At 35.3% G+C, this 19,338-nt stretch overlaps 2 protein-coding genes and 1 pseudogene across 3 annotated transcripts; 2 read left to right on the top strand and 1 right to left on the bottom strand.

The window, feature by feature from the left end:
- Window positions 1-1,039: 1,039 nt before the first annotated feature.
- On the bottom strand, window positions 1,040-2,049 carry LOC120208414 (annotated as a pseudogene).
- Window positions 2,050-10,387: 8,338 nt separating this feature from the next.
- LOC120208413 (transcription factor UNE10-like) lies at window positions 10,388-13,271 on the top strand. Of its 2 annotated transcripts, none has more exons than XM_039207698.1 (6): window positions 10,388-10,572; window positions 10,651-11,311; window positions 11,403-11,498; window positions 11,572-11,637; window positions 12,618-13,025; window positions 13,118-13,271. In XM_039207698.1, exons 1-6 carry the CDS (start codon window positions 10,472-10,474, stop codon window positions 13,199-13,201), a joined length of 1,416 nt encoding a protein of 471 aa, XP_039063629.1. In that variant the 5' UTR covers window positions 10,388-10,471; the 3' UTR covers window positions 13,202-13,271. The 2 variants fall into 2 exon arrangements, with proteins under 2 accessions (XP_039063629.1, XP_039063630.1); XM_039207699.1 differs by having other exon boundaries at window positions 10,389-10,572; window positions 12,648-13,025.
- Window positions 13,272-16,671: 3,400 nt separating this feature from the next.
- Window positions 16,672-18,063, top strand: LOC120208483 (zinc finger protein ZAT9-like). The gene has a single exon (XM_039207758.1). It carries the CDS (start codon window positions 16,672-16,674, stop codon window positions 18,061-18,063), a length of 1,392 nt encoding a protein of 463 aa, XP_039063689.1.
- The last annotated feature ends 1,275 nt before the right edge of the window (window positions 18,064-19,338 follow it).

The raw sequence follows: 19,338 nt of genomic DNA on the forward strand, positions 1-19,338 counted from the left end.
TTGGAGTGATTAAATTAAGAGCAATTTGAAAGATATTAAATTTAGCTTTCTTATTTTAATAATATATTAATAAATGAATAATAAAAATATGATGTCTCAAAATTAAAAAATTAAATTCCAGTGATCAAAATAGGAGAAGATAGTTGAGTGATAAATGATGTAATTTACTCATAAAAATGTCATGCTTGTTCCGCTAAACTTTTAACAGCAATGTACCAAAATGAAATAAAAAATAAACGTTAGACATAATTTTGGAACAAATAAAAATTTAGGTACAAAAAAAAAAACAAAACTAATAGTTTACATATGAAACGCGTAGTTTACTCAATATAAAAAGTGATACCTTTATATGGGTTTGGACATTTGAAATCTAAAACAAAAAGCTTTTTTACTTTAATAGAACAGGTGAAAAGTTCTAATTTTTTAAAAAAATTAAATTTATATATAAAATATTTTTTTTTCTAATGAAGTGTCAAATTTCACAATAAATATTAAAATATTATACCCAAAATAAAAAAAATACTCAATGTAACTTATATCAAAGTAATGAGTTCATCCTGCAGTGTAAAAGAACAAATAAACCACGAATAAATCTGAATACCTTAATAATTCGAACTAAACCCAAACATATATAAACAGATCTAAGTCAACTTATAAGTTACTAGATAGACTTGAGCCATTTCATGATATCAAAGAATAAAAATAATTCTTGTCATCAATATTTTTACCATCACTAAAATCGCTTCAAGGAATAATAATAATTTTTTATCCATAATTTTTTTACCTAATTATTACCATTAACTTTTTTCCCACCAAATTCGCTTTTGATTTGTGCTTTTCAATTAATATTGGATAAACTGAATAAGAATTCCTACCAGCACAAGCATAGATAATCCAAGTTGAAATTAAGTATGAGAAGCAAATATCTATCATCCTGCTATATAAATTTCATTTGGGACTTTCTATTTTCGATAACTAGGAGAAGTCAGGGCTAATCAAATCCAGAAATAAGCGAAACTGAAAACCAGAACAACGTAGTTTGTTTTGCTACACAGTTGGAAGACTTCCTAATCCTTACGAACAAAATATAACTTGCCCATAACATGGAGAATGGCAACAAAAGCAATGAAACCGATGCTCATGACAAGCACCACATTTGGAGAGATCTTCAGTCCCGGAGCATCGTCTGTGTAAAACTGAAGCATAGTCCCGGCAGCACCTCCTGAGGCACCCCACCGCTTGTTGTTCTCCTCCTGCGCACGCTTGCTGCCGCAGCGGCACTTCCTCTTGGTGGAGCTGTTCCGGTTGCCATTTCTCCCAAAAACCAACAAACTTCATTCCTTCCGGCATTAGAAAACATTTCACACATTTATCAATTAGTATTACACACTTCTTGATAAGAGCATTGGTGACGAACAGCTGCCAATGCCAAGCAGCAGAGGGACAGGCTCAAAACTTTATATTAGTGATTTAGTGGGTGAAAATAGATTATCAATAGAAAAATATGTGAAAACATATCAATCAATAGAAAATATAACGAAAAATATCTAAATTTTATGAGACTTTTAATGGACGTCTCGCCCCATCCCTGCCCAGCCGTATGGCTGCATGAGTTATATTACACGATTCACAAAGTAAAACCCATACGCATTCCAATAAGAACTACAAATAATCACAGACAAATAAGTCACAAGGGAACAAGTTTTAGAAAGATGGCTAAAATACACTGTTCACAAAGCTCCCCTGTGAATTATTCTAACCTATATAGATAGAAAGATGCAAATAACATAGTTGATTGGAACCAAAGAATTTTGTACAAAAGCTTTATGCACCAAGCCAAATAGAATTATTTCTAATGAACAACAGGATCCCCAGCCACAAAATTTAAAGATTTGATCAAATTACGATGTAATTCAGTTGAAGGAGTTAATGCATGCACTAATTCCTACTTAACTATCAAGCGCAAAGATGAAGACATCACTTAAACAAACGAATATATTAAAAGATCTAATGGAAGGAGAAGCAGGACTCACCTGTGTCGACTCGGAATTCAGATCGTGATTTGGAAGCAAGGTTCAGGAGACGCCTGCGTCTGCTTATTAATTACTATAACCAATTCAATTCTAACAAGTATTGTTATTATATATCTTTATTTCATTATTGTTTTTAATTATAACTACTTACGTTTAGATTAGGATGGTAACGGGATGGTTTCGGGCCGGGGATTGGTCCTTTCGTCTCTGTCTGCATTTAAAAAATTCGTATCCGTCACCGTTTAAAAAATCGCGGAGATTTAAACAGGGATCTCCATATGGTAATAGGGGAAAACCGCGGGGAAACAAGTATTTCCGTTTAGCATAAATTGTTATTTAAACGGGTATCGGGTCTGATATATATATTTAAATTAAATATATAAATATTATATATATATATATATTTAAATTAAATTAAATTTATTAATATTATATATATATAAAAAAATAATTTTTAATATTTATCGGGCCGGGTATTCGGGACAGAGATTATCAAACTCGTCCCCGTCCCCATTTAAAACATTCAATTTTTCATCATCCCCGAATCCGACCCGTTTAATTCGATTTTCGATTTTCCTCAACGGGTTCGATTTTTTTACCATCCCTAATTTAGATTATTTTAATTACCAAACTAATGATCGATATATGCAAATAAAATTTGATACATCATTAAAAAAAATCTGAATTTAAAACTCAGATATAATATCTACATAAAATAAAACATTAAACATTAAAATTTTAAAATCTCAACGTCACCATTCAATCAACGTCTTATTTCCGATCATATATGTTTGTTACGTCTATTGTATTGCTAGAACTATGATGCACAAACTAAGTAGTTTATGAGTCAAATGAGTTATTGTTATTTCTTAAAAATTTGAGTTTGAACACCGAAAATGTTAGTGGTGTGTAAATATTTAATGTCAAGAGATTGAGAGTTATCTTTGAATATATACTTCATTGTACTTACTATAGATTAATAAACAAAAGAATTATGATATTTGATTTGCACGAACTAAATTGCTTCAGGAATTGGACGAATTGTTGTCATTATGAGTTCGAGAATTAGTGGTTGTAAGAGTGACTGAGCATTCAATGTCAAGTAGTTGAAAGTAGGGCAGGAAACGAGCCAAGTCGAACTCGAGTATTGTGGAGTTCGACTCGACTTAAAAACTCTAAAATAGAGTTTAACTCCGCTTGAAAACTCGCGAACCTAAAATTTCAAGTTTAATTTGAACTCCAAACCATGAATTGAAACTCGTAAAAGTTTGAAATGAAAAAAATCTTAAACTTAACTTGATTGAAGTTCAAACTCGAACTTGAACCTTATATTTTCGGTTTTATCGACTTTGATCATCGATCCTCTAATTGACTGCGCTTGGTCATTAACGTTATCGGTCCGTAAATTCATGTCCCTAACTTCCGTTAGCTCATTAACGGAACTATGAGTTAGCAATTAAAAAAATAAAAAACACAATCCACTTGTTTCTTCTTCTTCTTCTTCCATAAACTTGCTTCATTGGTTCTGCTATAACTCCAATATTCTCATGAAGCTGCATTTAATCACACACACATATATATATAGATTTTAACCATTACTTAAACAAATATCCACCTTCTTCTTCTTATTCTTCTCACTCTCTCTCTATCCCCTTCATTTCTCCGGTAGCAACTCTCACTGCAAACCTACCGACAATGATTCACTTTGTTTCAAGTTTAACTGCTTAAATACTGCAACATAAAGTGCAAACTCGTTTCACCCCTCACTGTATGCCTTGGTCTTCCAAAAAAAGACCATGCAATCTTCTTTTTATTATTCAGCTATATCAATGGTTTTGGTTTTAAAAACCATGATTTTCCCAGACCAAAAATAAGCCTTGAAGATCTCAAGGTTTCAGTTTCTGATAACAACAGCTTACCGGTTAGACGTTTGTCGATATAAAATGCAATCCCTCATATCGTTGTTCGAAACACAATAAGTTCATTTCATTCTCCACCTTATACATTTCGAATTATTTTCAGTGTTGCTCATGTTATTATCCGGTTGATTTTCAGGTGCATGTATTGCCGAGGGAGATGTTCAAATTCTCGACATTTGGTATAGCCATGGCACTTCTCAAATGGTTCCCTGTGAAGCTAGTGGATAATTTGTTTTTGCTGCTGGTATCCAACTTCACCTTGGGCAACACGAATCAAATGGTGAAAAGACGCTGGTGCTCGATGTCGGTGCACTATCACAAATAAAATCCTGTAAAATCAAGGTTAAAAAACAGACCCTCGCGTTTCAATCGCTTTCTTATATGCTTTTCAAGTGCTTTGGTTTCAAAAATCATGATTTTCTCGTGATTTTCCCATTTCAAACCAAGTCACCAAGCTCGGCGAAGGTATTTTCACCGGTTGTTCGGTTAGCCACGAGGTGATTGACGGTACGTCGTTCGATGGATATGGTGATGGAGAGCGTAGGTGGAAGGCAGTGGAATGGTTATGTGTGGTTTAATGTGAAGAAGAAGACGAAGAAGAAGAGGACGTGGAGGGTGGTGGCGGATGGTTGTCGGCGGCGCCTAACGCCGGCGGTGAGAGGCGGACTGCCACTGGAATTTTAGAGCTTCTCTTGAGACAAATGGAGCAAGATTTACTTGAGAGATAATGAAAGAAGAAAAAGATAAAGAAGAAGAAATTAGTAGAAGAAAAAGATACAGAAGAAGACAGAAGAAAAAAGAAAAGAAAATAAAAGTTGAAGTGGAAAAAAGAAGAAGAGTTGAAGTGGGACATAATATTTTACTTGCCACGTAATATTTTGTTAAGATTAATTAGAATTAATGGTGGAGGGACTTACACACTCAATTAGAGAATCAATTATCAAAGTTGGTCAGATTGAAAATAAAAGGGACTAATGACATAATTTACCCTTAAAAAAAGCAATACATAAATGCCAATATTATTAATAATTTTTAAAAAATAAAATACTAATATATTATATTCTCGAATTGCTCGTGAACTTTTCGAATCGAATATCAAATAGTTCGTTTCAGCTTCGTTAATAAATTGAGTCGAGCTTAAGTCGAGTATTTATTAAGCTTTGAGTGAATCAATCTTTAATATCTCACGATCTGTCTCGTCTTTTTGACAATCTTAATTGAGAATATTTATAATAAATATTAATTTACAATTATCTTATCTTAATAAAAAAAATTATGATATTTGAATATTTTTTTCAGACCAATAGTTTAACTTCACTCTTCTGACTATATTATATGATTGGATTGCAGTGTGAAGATAAATATAGAGTTCAAATAATTACAAATAAAATTAATTATTACAAAAAAAAAATAAACCAGGAGACATTTCCGTATATATAGCATAGATCTTGTATAGTTCTTTGCACGTGGAAGCGGTACACGTGTAGAACCAATAGAACGGCAAGCTGATCCTCTGCAACGCCAGCAAATACACGTGTCTAGTTGATGAAGGGTCCAGCACACAGTTATTAGTTCTTGCATAGCCTCTTCCGTTCCACAGCCTTGAAACGCGGCCCCTCATTCTCACCTTACTCTTAAATGCTGCTACCTCTATTTTATGGTTTTATCCCGCTCCACAACTCCCTCGATTTTTTTTTCTTTAATTTTCTTTGGTCAGAGTAGATGAGAGATACTGAATTATGTTAAAATAGATATTTTGATCCTTAAACTTTTGAAAATTATAAAATAATTATTAAATTTATTAAATAATTATAAAATAATCATTAAATTTATAATTAATTATAGTATTGACGTGAACATTTTATAATGGTTTGATAAATTTAATTATTATAATATAACTTTCTAAAAGTTAGTGATCAAAATGGTTATTTGAATATAGATCAACGACCTTCCATGTACTTTACCCATTGCTTTTATAAGTCTCATTTTGGGCTCTTTTCCTGTGGGTGTCTCCGCCGGCAGAATATATTAAGCCAGCTAGCTAGCCAGGCTCAGTCCAGTTACCCATCATCATCTCGTATTTATTTTGCGTTATTTATTTCAAGCTTCACTTCCCTTTCGCACGACATGTATATATACATTGTTAGTTGGCAGATATTTAGTTAGTTAAGCTGTTGATAATTAGTTAGGTTGCTGTTGTTAATAAGTTAGTTTGTTAGTGAGGCTAGTAATTGTTAGTGGCTGTAAATAAAGGCTTTAGTTTTGTAAACTGTTTATTATGATGAATAAAATAGTTGGAGCACGTTTTCTATAAATATGCCCTTTTAACATAGTATCATGAGTCACCTACTTTTCCCCTCATTTGCAGCCATGGAGAATTCAACCTTCGATTTTAATCACCCGCTATTCCTGCATGCTTCCGATGCACCGAGTTTTCTCCTTGTTTCGCATCAGCTTCTCGGCATCGAGAACTATGGTGTGTGGAGTCGATCGATGAGGATTGCCCTGCTTGCGAAGAACAAATTAGACTTTGTCACCGGTGATTGTCGAAGAGAAGATTTCGACGAATCTTTACATCCTCAGTGGGAGAGGTGTAATGCTCTCGTCTTATCCTGGATCCTTAATACCGTCAGCAAGGAGCTCTCCGTTGGGATCGTTTTTTCATCTACTTTTGCGTCGGTTTGGTAAGATTTGAGGGAGCGATTTGCCAAGGTTGATGGTTCCAGATCTTTCTTCCTTCATCGAGAAATTGCGCTCTTGAATCAAGGTGATTCTTCCATCTCAACGTATTTCACTCGATTAAAATCTTTCTGGGACGAGTATAAAGCCTTGGCTCCCATTTCCCCTTGTGGTTGTGCTCTTTCACAACGCACAACAGCTCAATATACACAGTAGAAATTATTTCAATTTCTCATGGGTCTCAATGAGACGTATACTGTTGTGCGAAGTCAAATTCTGCTTATGCAGCCATTGCCGAGGGTTCACTCTTCTGCCCTTTCTCCAATCTCTGAGGTCTCAACTTTATACTCTACATCTGCTGGGATTGCTGATCGAAAGAAATTCTCTGGTGTGTGTGATTAATGTAAAATTCGAGGGCATAAACATGAGAATTGCTACTGATTGATAAGATTCCTGACTGATTTTAGGTTTTCCAAGAAGAAAGGTGGTCAGGTTGTTTTGGCCTCTACTAGGTCTCCTCTCGGGTCTCACAATCAGTCAAGTTCTGAGTCCCAACCTAAATCTGTCTCCAATGTTCCTATGTTTACAAAGGCTCAGTATGATCAGATACTTCATCTCTTGAACAAGGCACCTTCAGTGGATACAGTGACACCTGCTGCAGCAAATACTGCAGGTATTAACTCTGCCACTACAAATTTTTCTTTCAATTGGATATTAAACTCAGGGGCCACTGACCATATGTTATCAGATTTTCATAGATTAATATCTCCTGTTCCATGTACATCAGCTTCTAGACTTGTACACTTACCTAATGGTCAAACATCTCCCATAACACATACATGTTCTGTTTACCTTGACCAGAATAATTCCCTTAAAAATGTCATGTTTATACCAAATTTTGCACATAACCTTATGTCTGTTTCCAAACTGACCAAAGAGCTTAATTGTTCTGTTTCCTTTTATCCTGACTTCTGCATTTTACAGGATCTCTCCACTAGAAAGATGAAGGGGATTGGTAGAGAGTCTCGTGGGCTGTATTTTTTTATTCTTCAACTTTTGATTCTGGTATTTTTTCTGTTCCTTATTATCATTCCTTTTCTTGTACTCCTGCTTTGAGTTCTTCAAAATGTATGAATCTTTCAACTATCTGTAATACAAAGATTTGGCATGCTTGTTTAGGACACCCCTCTTTCTCTAGTTTACATAAAATCCCATATTTACAATCTTATAAGTTTGATGCTGACAGTGTCCATAAATGCTCCATTTGTCCTCTTGCTAAACAATCTAGGTTACCTTTTCCCCACAGTATATCTAGAGCTTCTACACCTATTGATTTGATACATATTGACTTATGGGGACCCTATAGGATTTCCACTCATAGTGGTCATAGGTCTTTTCTCACCATTGTTGATGATCACACAAGGATGTCTTGAATTTTTTTTGTTGAGGCTTAAGAGTGATGCAATCCTCTCTTTAAAACAATTCTTTTCCTATGTAAAAAATCATTTTTGAGTCACAATTAAATTCATTAGAAGTGACAATGGTTCTGAGTTTTTTTGCTAGTGAGTGTTCTTCTTTTTTTTCTTCATTGGGTATTATTCATCAAAGTTCTTGTGTTCATACTCCTCAGCAAAATGGCATTGCTGAAAGAAAACACAAGCATTTGTTAGAGGTAGCTAGAGCCCTCAAATTTCATTCCCAAGTTCCTGTTAAGTTTTGGGGGGAATGTGTCAACACAACCTGTTATATCATTAACAGGCTGCCTTCTTCTTCTTTAGCTTGCAAAAGTCCCTTTGAACTTCTTCATGGTAAACCTCCCAATTTGTCTCATATGAGAGTTTTTGGTTGTTTATGTTATGCCACTCAACCAAACTACAAGGATAAGTTCTCTCCAAAAGCAATACCTTCTATCTTTATGGGTTATTCTGCCACTCAAAAAGGTTACCTCTTGTTTAATCTTGAAAAACAAACATTCTTTATGAATAGAGATGTAAAGTTCCATGAGGACATTTTCCCCTTCAAGTTTCCCATTTCTTCTTCTTCCCTATTTTTTCCTATTCAAGAACTTTCTGATTCTGATTTTCTGGTCATGCCCTCTCACACACAATCTCCTGTACCTTCTGGGTCTGCATCACCTCAAGCTTCAACAGATAATTCTTTTTTACCTCATCCTTCACCTCAACCCATTATTTCTGATGACTCTTCATCAAGTAGCATTTCTATTCCTACTAGGTAGTCTACTAGGGTCAAAAAACAGTCTGCTTGGTTACATGATTTTGTGTAGTCCTACCAATCTTCCTCTCTTCCAAGTACTTATACAATTTCTCACTTTCTTTCTTATTCTCATATTCATGCTAAAACTTAGCTTTACCTTTCTTCTATCTCTCATTTAATTGAGCCTAAGACTTAATGCTGAAGCCATTCAAAATCCTGAGTGGATTAAAGCCATGAATGAAGAGATTTTAGCTTTGGAATCTAATAATACATGGTCATTGGTTCCCTTACCTTCTAATAAGACTCCCATTGGAAGTAAGTGGGTGTATCGTATCAAATATAATTTGAATGGAGAAGTGGAGAGGTTTAAAGCACGTCTCGTTGCTAAAAGATACACTCAAAGAGAAATGGTTGATTATGTTGAGACCTTCTCACCTGTGGCAAAGATGGTCACTGTCAGAACAGTCCTGGCCCTTGTTTCTATTCATCAATGGCCTATTTTTCAGATGGATGTATACAATGCCTTCCTCCAAGGTGATCTAGTTGAAGAGGTATACATGTCCTTACCTGAGGGTTTTTGCAGTCAGGGGGAGACAGGTAATTTACCTTACCAACACAAGGCCTGATATTGCTTATTCAGTATAATTACTGAGTCAATTCATGCAGCAACCAAGGAAAATACACTTGGATGCAACTTTGAGGGTGGTCAGGTATATCAAGAGCAGTCCAGGTCAAGGAGTGTTACTGAGTGCAGAAAGTCAATGCCAACTTCAGGCTTTTTGTGATTCAAATTGGGCAACTTGCCCGATGACAAGGAGGTCTGTAACAGGTTTTTGTGTAAAACTAGGGGACTCTTTGTTATCTTGGAAGTCCAAGAAACAAAATACAATTGCAAGGTCATCTGCAGAGGCAGAATACCGAAGCATGGCGATGACTTTTGCATAAATAGTGTGGTTAACAGGTTTGCTGAATGAACTTGGGTTTAAAAACACAGGACCAACAAAATTGATGTGTGATAATAAGGCAGCCCTTCAAATAGCAGTAAATCTAGTTTTTCATGAAAGAACAAAGCACATTGAAATTGACTATCATTTTGTTCGAGAAAAGATTCAAGAGGGAATAATTGAAACAGAGTATGTGAAGACAACAAATCAGCAGGCAGACATTCTAACAAAAACTTTGGGAGTTCAACAACATGAATATTTGTGTTCCAAGTTGGGGTGGGTTAATTAACATCTTTAACCACCAACTTGAGGGGGAGTGTTAGTTGTTTAGTTAAGCTGTTGATAATTAGTTAGGTTGTTGTTGTTAATTAGTTAGTTTCTTAGTGAGGCTAGTAACTGTTAGTGGCTGTATATAAAGGCTTTAGTTTTGTAAACTGTTTATTATGATGAATAAAATAGTTGGAGCACGTTTTCTGTAAATATGCCCTTTTAACATACATATATGGACCAGAATGATTCTCTCTCTGTGATTGATTGTGATAATTCTTATCTCCTTTATGATAAAATCTAGGAACCCCCATTTTACCATACCACTGATGTTCATATGAGTACGTACTTGTTCGAAACATGAATTTTATGAAACAAAGCGTCGAAACCAAACACGGCAACTAGTTTCTTTAAAATGAGTCAGTGCGTTCCCAGTTGGGATCTGGACGATAATCATGCCGCAACGCACCACTCGCTCCGCTCTAACTCCAGCCTCACCGCACCCGATGGTCACACGTAAGCGCCGAGATGATCTCAACTGAAGATTTGATGTTAAATTCTTGGATTTATTGATGTTTGTGTTTTACTTGGCAGGTCGGAGTATGAAGTGGCGGAATTGACATGGGAGAATGGCCAGCTAGCCATGCATAGTTTAGGTCCGACACGTGTACCGGCTAAGCCATTGATTTCCAACGCTCCTTCTAAGTACACTCCTTGGGATAAACCACGGGCTAATGGCACCTTGGAGTCCATAGTGAACCAGGCCACTCGCGTGCCGTATCTTAAGGTGTCTCTTAACGGCGGTGGGAATGAAATTGTATCTTGTTTGGACAACCACCGTTCTGCTGCGGATGCTCTGGTCCCTTGCTCGAAAAGGTCGACGGAGGTCCGGAACTCACACGTCATGGAATCCGTACCAGGACTCAGAGGATCTCGCTTGGTGGGATCCTGTAGAGTGCCGGCCGGCACTCGACATGAACAGGTGCTTGTTACCGGGAAACGGACACGGGAGGCGGCGGCGTATGTTCCCGCCGTAACAACCGAGTGGAGCGGCAAGGAACAAAGTGCAAGCGCCAGTGCCACGTTCGGGCTAGATAGCCAATACGTTACTTTCGGTACGCATGACAAGGATTTGGGCGTGGGTTTTACTTCTACTTCCCTCGGTTCCCGGGAAAACACGGGCTCGACGAGGCACTGTACAAAGGCCACCACCACGGCTGATGATCATGACTCTGTTTGTGACAGTAGAGCCCAAGTAAAGTTCTTCCATTTAACCCTTATTCCATGCTGGAACTATAAATTTATATATATATTGTTTGTGATTTTTCTTTTGGTTAATGTTAAAGAGGGAGGAAATTGAAGAAGACAAGAAGGAAACTGGGAAATCTTCAGCTTCAAATAAAAGGAGCAGAGCTGCTGCTATCCATAACCAGTCCGAACGTGTATGCTCTTGCCACCTTGAAGATTATAATTAAGTTTATAAGCATGCATTTAATTATTTGGGTGATTTTCCAGAAAAGAAGAGATAAGATCAACCAAAGGATGAAGACGTTACAGAAGCTGGTTCCAAATTCCAGCAAGGTACGAAACGTTTCTATGTCAGCTCTGTCAGTTGTTGTAACGTACGGAGGTAGGTTAATGGCTAAAAATCACTGCAAATTTCGACAATGGTCAAACCAAGAAACAGTAGCTGTACCAATAATTCTTATGTGTCCTTTCATTTCCACAAATTTCCATATCAGAACTGATATCAACTTTACAGACTACTTATTACTAATTTATGTTATTATAATTATTATATTATTTTTATACCTAAAAAACAATTTTTTTAGAAAAAGGAAATCCAACTATTATAACTTCGTAAAAAGTTGAAGATAAAAAGGAGATTGAGGGTTATCTATATGGATTGGCAGATTGCTAACAAACTTTAATTGCGTGAAGGACCCACGTAAGAGTATACTACAGTGATAGAAAAACAATAACAACAAAGCTGACGAATAAATTGCAGCAGTCTAGAGTCTTTCACTGTCAACTTAATGATTTTGTGGTGAAGTTTTTTCCAGTTTTGGTCTTCAATGTCCTCTCCACTACTAGCTTTTTGGTGGGATTTCCATCGATTTTTCGTTGAAAAAAATCTAAAAGGTGCCTTTTACTTTCTATCTGTTACAATTTGAGAGTTACTTTTACCCAGACAAAATTTATGTTTTGTGCTTCTGTTGTCAACTAACTAAAAAAATTTAATTTGATATTATCTTATGATCATTTCAAATTAATATATAATATATATAAACCTAAGATTCTCTTTCATGCATGTCTTTATTCTTAACTAGCTTTTTAGCATAGACTCTGTGTCTATTTTATTCTTAGTGAAAGAATAGTTGGCATGGCATATTTGAGATTAGTCGTAAAGTTATGAAGATTCCTTCGATTTTGATCCTCCTCTTGGATGCTTGATATGGTTGGTATACACGTTTATAGCGAAGTGAAAACTTGGTATAGGAGCCTTGTGCAATTCTAATATAATGGGCATAAATTGAAAAGTCTAGTACTTTGTCGTGCAGGCAGTTTATTTAATTTTTGATCAATTACAGACGGACAAAGCTTCAATGTTAGACGAAGTGATTGACTACCTGAAACAATTGCAAGCACAAGTTCAAATGATGAACATTCCGCCAATGATGTTGCCGATAGCAATGCAACAGAAACTCCAAATGTCGATGATGGCACCAGCGATGGGGATGGGGATGGGAATGGGAATGGGGATGGGCATGGGGATGGGGATGGGCATGGGTGTGATGGATATGAACACTATGGGGCGTCCCAACATCGCCGGCATCTCACCCGTTATGCCTAATCCTTTCATGAACATGACTTCCTGGGACGGCTCCGGCGAACGGCTACAACAGGCGGCCTCTGCTGCAGCTGCAATGCCGGACCCTCTTTCCGCATTCATGGCGTGCCAATCACAGGTACCATTGGTGCGTCTTAAGGATAACGTACATATGATGTAATAGTGTATGCAGTAAATATAAATTATGAATATATCGTCTGTTTGATGCAGCCGATGACCATGGATGCTTACAGCCGGCTGGCTGCTATGTATCATCAAATGCAACAACCACCTGCTTCTGGTTCTAGGAGCTAAGCCATTACTTTTAGCTACGTTTTCATATATCATTACAAAAACTTGGGTTTCAATTCTTACACTTGCACAGGGTTTCTGGATTGTAGTTGAGTTGCTACAAATTGTTCTCTTTGAATCTGTAATATCAATACTCGTATGAGCCTTGTAGATAGGTCATTCTCATCATTGATGCCTTTCCTGGTAACAAAAAAAGAACCCCAAACTTGATCATTGGGTAGTCTACCTGTACTGTAATTGAATGGTGGGTAATCAATCGACATCTGTATTTTTTTTGTTAAGATTCCCATGTCTTAAAGGAGGCATCTTAACGTGTGGTGTTCACAAAAAGATGGACATTTAAATGATTGAATACTCATTTGTCAAGTTGTATTTAGGAGTCACCACTCGTTTTGCTCCCAAAGGATCCCACTTACAAATATCTCCATTTGCCATTTCTTAATCGACTCTGTCCTGTTGGATAATCTGAACCATATATATGATCTTAAGATAAGTCGTCTTTATGAGCTTTATAGATTTTCTTAAACACTTATCAAGGATGATTAATAATGGGACCGATTTGGATTGGTCGATTTTGTTTTGTTATTTGCATTAAAGTTAGAAAAACTTGTGCTAATTTTCAACCGAGGGACCCCAAAAGATTTCATATTTAGCTGTTGTAAACAGCGTTGACGTGAATGTGATAGGCAGCCATATCATGAAGAGTGTATGATTGGCGCCTCAAACGCTTGGACGATGAGATCACCACATGCTTCCTTTTCTTTTAATTTCTCTTTTTCCCAAAATCTATACCCTCTTTCCCACCTAAATTTCTCAGCATAAATGGATTATAGTCTATTTAGTTAACGCATTCGAATAAATCATTGTCGGTTAAGTTAATTTTATTCGTATAATATCGATCGATTATGAGATATTAAAATTTATAAATCAAATTGACTAGTTTAATACACAACTAAATGAATTGTTGTTGTTCCTAGAGATCACGGGTTTGAGCACCAACAACTGCAACATGATGATTGAACGTTCATTGTTAGTGGATTTTATGAAAAATCAATCCAATGAGAAGAAAGAAGAGCGAAATGTGAATATTTTGATATCAATCTTGCATCAACTAGCGAATGATGACGGGTGACGGTTGAGTGCGAGTGATGACCCAAAAAAATTAGTGCCTAAAAGTAAATAATTTAATAATTTAATGACAACATTGACACACACCAAAAGTTCAGTGCTTAAAATGACTCCTTTTCGATATCAATAGTTCAACCAAAACAATATTATCTTGTCCATGTCGTCATAGTGATGGAAATGTTTGTCCATGTCATCATGCTGTTAAAATTTAACGGCTCAATGATATAGTATAATTGAAGTCAAAATTAAAATTTAATGTCGTAGTTGAAATAACTTAAAGTTCAGTGATATAATGCATACACTCACTAAAGCTAAGTGATTTTTAGTGTAATTTACCCAAAAACTTCTTTTCAATTTATCGGATATTTAAGGGATGAAACTAATAGTAGTGAGTAGAGGTGAGCGTTCGATCGAGTCGAGTAAAAAAAATTGATTTGGTGAGTCATATTTTACAATTCGGACTTAATTTGAATTTTTTTGAGTCGAGTCGAGTTTATAAAATTCAAGTCTAGTTGAGTCGAGTCGATTTTTTTAGTTTTTGTTTAATATTTATAATATTATAATATTATTTCATTCCAACTTAAGTGATTTTCTATAACCATATATACAATGCAAATATATTTCTTCATGTTTTTTTCATACTTGATATGCATATATCATACAAAGTCCAAGGACTCGACTCAAACATGAAAATAAATCCACTAATTACTAAAAATTTCGAGTTATTCGAGTTGCATTTTACAACTCGATTTGAACTTGAAATTTTTTTGAGTAGAGTTTATGAAATTGCAACTGAAGTCAATTCGAGTAGAATCAAGTCGAAAAATTCAGTTTTTCGAGTCGAGACGAATTTTGCTCACCCCTAGTAGTTAGGCAATAATGGAATAAAGGTGGATAATAAAAGTTTTTTTAATCAACAATTGAATTAAAATTAAATTTTCATATATAATTAATTAGGGTAAAATGCACCAGATATTACTAAACTTTAGATAGTGTATCATTATATTATTAAACTTTTAATTGCTCCAATTATAACATTAAACTTTTGTTTTAATTTCAATTATACTATTGGACAATTAAATTTCAAATAGAGTGATGACATGAACAAAACAAAACCATTTTGGTGCTACTATTGATTCCTAAAATGACACTATTTTAGACACTAAAATTTAGGGATCTATAGCCATTAAACTTACAATTCACTTTTTGGCATTGCACTTTTTTTTGTCATCATTGACAATGAATTACCGCCTAGCATTGGTCGCTTTTAACGATAAGATCAATATCAAAATATTCGCATTTCACTTCTTTTTCTTCTCCTAATTTTTTTTTTACGAAATCCATCCAAAATTAATGAAACTAAACCAAAAGTCCATTATTTTAAGGGGTTTGGGGGCTTTATAAGATTTGAGGGGTTTGTTCAATAATTAGAAAGGTGAGAAGCATTATTTCGAGAAGATTAACAACATACATCAAAATTAGCCTCATCATATGGTCATGGAAGGAGATTGTAGTATTAGCACATCAGATCTTTAGATTTTTTTTATTGATTTGGAGTGAGTTTCGTGGAAAACCATTTTGATAAGAAAAAATGTGTGGGGTGTGAACATTTTAATATCAATCTTGTTGTGAATGACTATATGTGATGGACAACGATTGGTTGCCGGTAGTTGCCGAAAAAGTTTAGTGTCAAAAAGTGAATTATTTAAAAGTTTAGTGGTAAAATTGATACACTCATAAAGTTTAGTGCCTAAAATGACATCATTTTGGGTATCAATAGGCATACCAAAACGATGTCGTTTTGTCCACATCATCACAGTGACAGAAAGACTTATCCACATCATCATATCGTTAAAATTTAACAGCTTATTGTATAACTAAAGTCAAACCCAAAGCCTAGTGCTATAATTGGAGTAATTGAAAGTTTAGATGTATAAACGATACATATACTTAAAATTCAATAGAATTTAGTGTAATTTACCCAATTAATTATTATATTTAAAACGAGTTTAATGTTTTTATCTTAATCAATTTTTTAAGCCTAGTATTTTTACCCAAGTCTCTGACCCTCTCATCCTGCCACTTGTCACCCCGGCACTCCTCAAACCTCAACGCTCCAATCCATTAAGCTGCCCCCCCCTCTCTAATCCATATATATTTTTCATCCACAAAATTAAACCAATCCATTATTAATTTACTATTACTAAAAACTAGGACTATTGTCTTGTTCCCTTAATTGTCACCATACAACATTTCACCATAAAAGAACAAACAGCTTCACCCTTCTTTTCCCATTATTCTTTCACTTAATTGAAATTCAATTCCCAGAGATTTTCCTTTTTAATATGGCTTTTATAGTGGATCAACAATCTGAGTTCAAATGCTTTTACAAAATTTGCAGCAAACGTTTTGGGTGTGGGAGAGCCCTTGGTGGGCACATGAGGTCGCATGGAATAGGCAACCAGAGCCAGTACATTGACAACGACAACACCACGAGTGATTGGGTAGACAATTTAGGAGGGAACATCGTGCCACCCGACAACACGCGCATCTACGGATTAAGAACAAACCCAAATCGATTAAAGAGCTGTAGGGTTTGTGAGAATTGTGGCAAGGAGTTCTTTTCATGGAATTCTTTTCTTGAGCATGGTAAATGTAACTCTAGGGATGCTGAATCGCTTGGTTCCTCACAAGGGTCCCATGGTGGCGACAATGACGTGATGAGGAAAGGCTCGGGTTACCTGTCTAAGAGGAAAAGATCATTGATCTCCGATTGTCCATCAAGCGAAGAGTTAGATGTTGCCAATTGCTTGATGATGTTATCTAATGCAACCGTTGTTGCTCCTTTTGTTACCGAGCCTGAGGAGTGTTGTTCTTCGGCTAGCAAAGAGGAAGAGAGGAGAAACACAATGAGTTTCATCACTCCCGTTGCATGTAGGCCAAGGGTACCTATGGATAAGGGCAAAGGTGTAGCCAAAGGGTTTTTTGAGTGCAAAACATGCAGGAAAGTGTTCAATTCACATCAAGCATTGGGTGGACATAGAGCTAGTCACAGGAAAGTTAAGGGATGTTCCGCAGCTCCGCTCGATGATCGTAATCGTAAAGACGATAGTTTAGCCAATGATGATCATGACGCGTTTCCCCCAATCAAATCTACGCCAGCGTTTCGAGTCGATACAGTAGCCTCTACATCCAAAAAGAAATCAAATGTACACGTATGTTCAATATGCCACCGGGTATTTTCGTCTGGACAAGCCCTAGGAGGGCATAAAAGATGTCACTGGATCACATCGAATCCACCCGCTAATCACACTTCCTCTTTCTTTAAGCTACATCGGTTTCAAGACAATGTAAACCAGATTCAGCAAACCCAAAGATCAAGGTTTGTTGGTCATTCTGAGCCGCTCGATCTCAATCTTCCTGCTTCAACTAACGATCTCATACGACCGAACTACATTGATCGATCGAGTTTTGATGTTTCAGCAAGAGTCTATTTGCAACCCTGGTTTGCCAGAGAAAAGGAAGATAATCAACACCAATCGCAAGTTGACTACAACGATACGATTAAGAACATTTGTAATAGTTCTAAGCAAGATGAGGAAGACAAAACTCACAGTACGATGATGTTAGCAAAACTGAGTGAACTAAAGGACGTCAATATAAGTGGAAGTTCATTTCCATGGCTGCAAGTTGGGATCGTTTCAAGTTCAACTACTAATGTAGGTTCCGACCCTTAGATTTTTGATTCAATTACACAGATTGTACTTGAAGCAAAAGGGGGCCTTGGTTCCCATGAACTGATTACGAACCCTCGGTGTATAAACAGTAATGTTTACATGTATTCATATGATCGTTAAGTTTAAAATATTGGATCATTATAAAAGATTTTATTTATTTGGTTCAATGTGATAAACATATATATTTTTTATGTATTTCATGTTCAAATTTTAGATTTTATGTTCTGGTTTATGATTATCCTTCTCAACAATGATACCTGACGTACGTTCTCTTACCTTTATTACTTGAGTGAGACTCTTATATCAAACTAGTTTGCATTCTCGCATCATGCACGGACTAATACGTAATTACATGTATACATTAGTACTATATATTAAATCATCTTAATATTTATGCTTAAATTATAACTATTTTTCTTAAAAAAATAAATAATATAAATATATTTTTTTCGAAAAATTCAGATATAATATTTCTGAAAACATGATTTATATATATGAATTTTATACAAATTAAATGGAATACGTATTATTTTAGAGGAAAATATATTTCTATAAAAGAACTAAAACAATTTAGTAATAATAGATAAATAAATATAGTACTTTTAATTATAATTATTATGAAAACCTAGTTGCTTTCTTCATCCTCTTTTTATTTTTTATTTTTTACAATTTATGTCTATTTTATTTATCAATTTAATTTTTTTCTTTTTTGATTTTGTTTAACCGACGACAACACCGATTTTAATGCTGGTTGCCGTCCATCGGTTATTTTTTTTAATAAGAATAATTATGTATTTGTGACATATTCTCTACTTTTATTACACGTTTATCTATGCCTTTGCGATATATATTTTTTTCTGTCTTTTGGTGGTTTACGGTTTTTTTCCGTTGTTTATGTTTTTTATCGTTGTTTTTGTTTATCTTTTTTCTCAGGGTTGGATTTGATATTGCCACGACTGATTAAGATGACGCTTATTTATTATCATGATGATCTTCCCTGCTTTGGACCCTCAGATAAATTTGGATACGCGTTTTGCGTTTGTAGAAAATTTTCTCACGTTGTTTGACTCTGATTTGCGATTTGTCGATTTCGGTAGTTTCATCCTCTTTTGTGGTTTGTTTACCGATGCAATCAAATTTGTTTGTATCTTTATCTTATTCGAGTTTTTTTGTTAGGTTTTTTAACCTTTTCCTTCTTTGGTGATTATGTGATTTAGGTGACTAATTTTTGTCTCAATCGTAATAGGAAAATTTTATAATTATATTTTAAGTTTA

The sequence above is a fragment of the Hibiscus syriacus genome, unplaced genomic scaffold (assembly GCF_006381635.1).
Source record: "Hibiscus syriacus cultivar Baekdansim isolate YM2019G1 unplaced genomic scaffold, ASM638163v2 tig00016563_pilon, whole genome shotgun sequence".
NCBI classification, from domain to species: Eukaryota; Viridiplantae; Streptophyta; class Magnoliopsida; order Malvales; family Malvaceae; genus Hibiscus; species Hibiscus syriacus.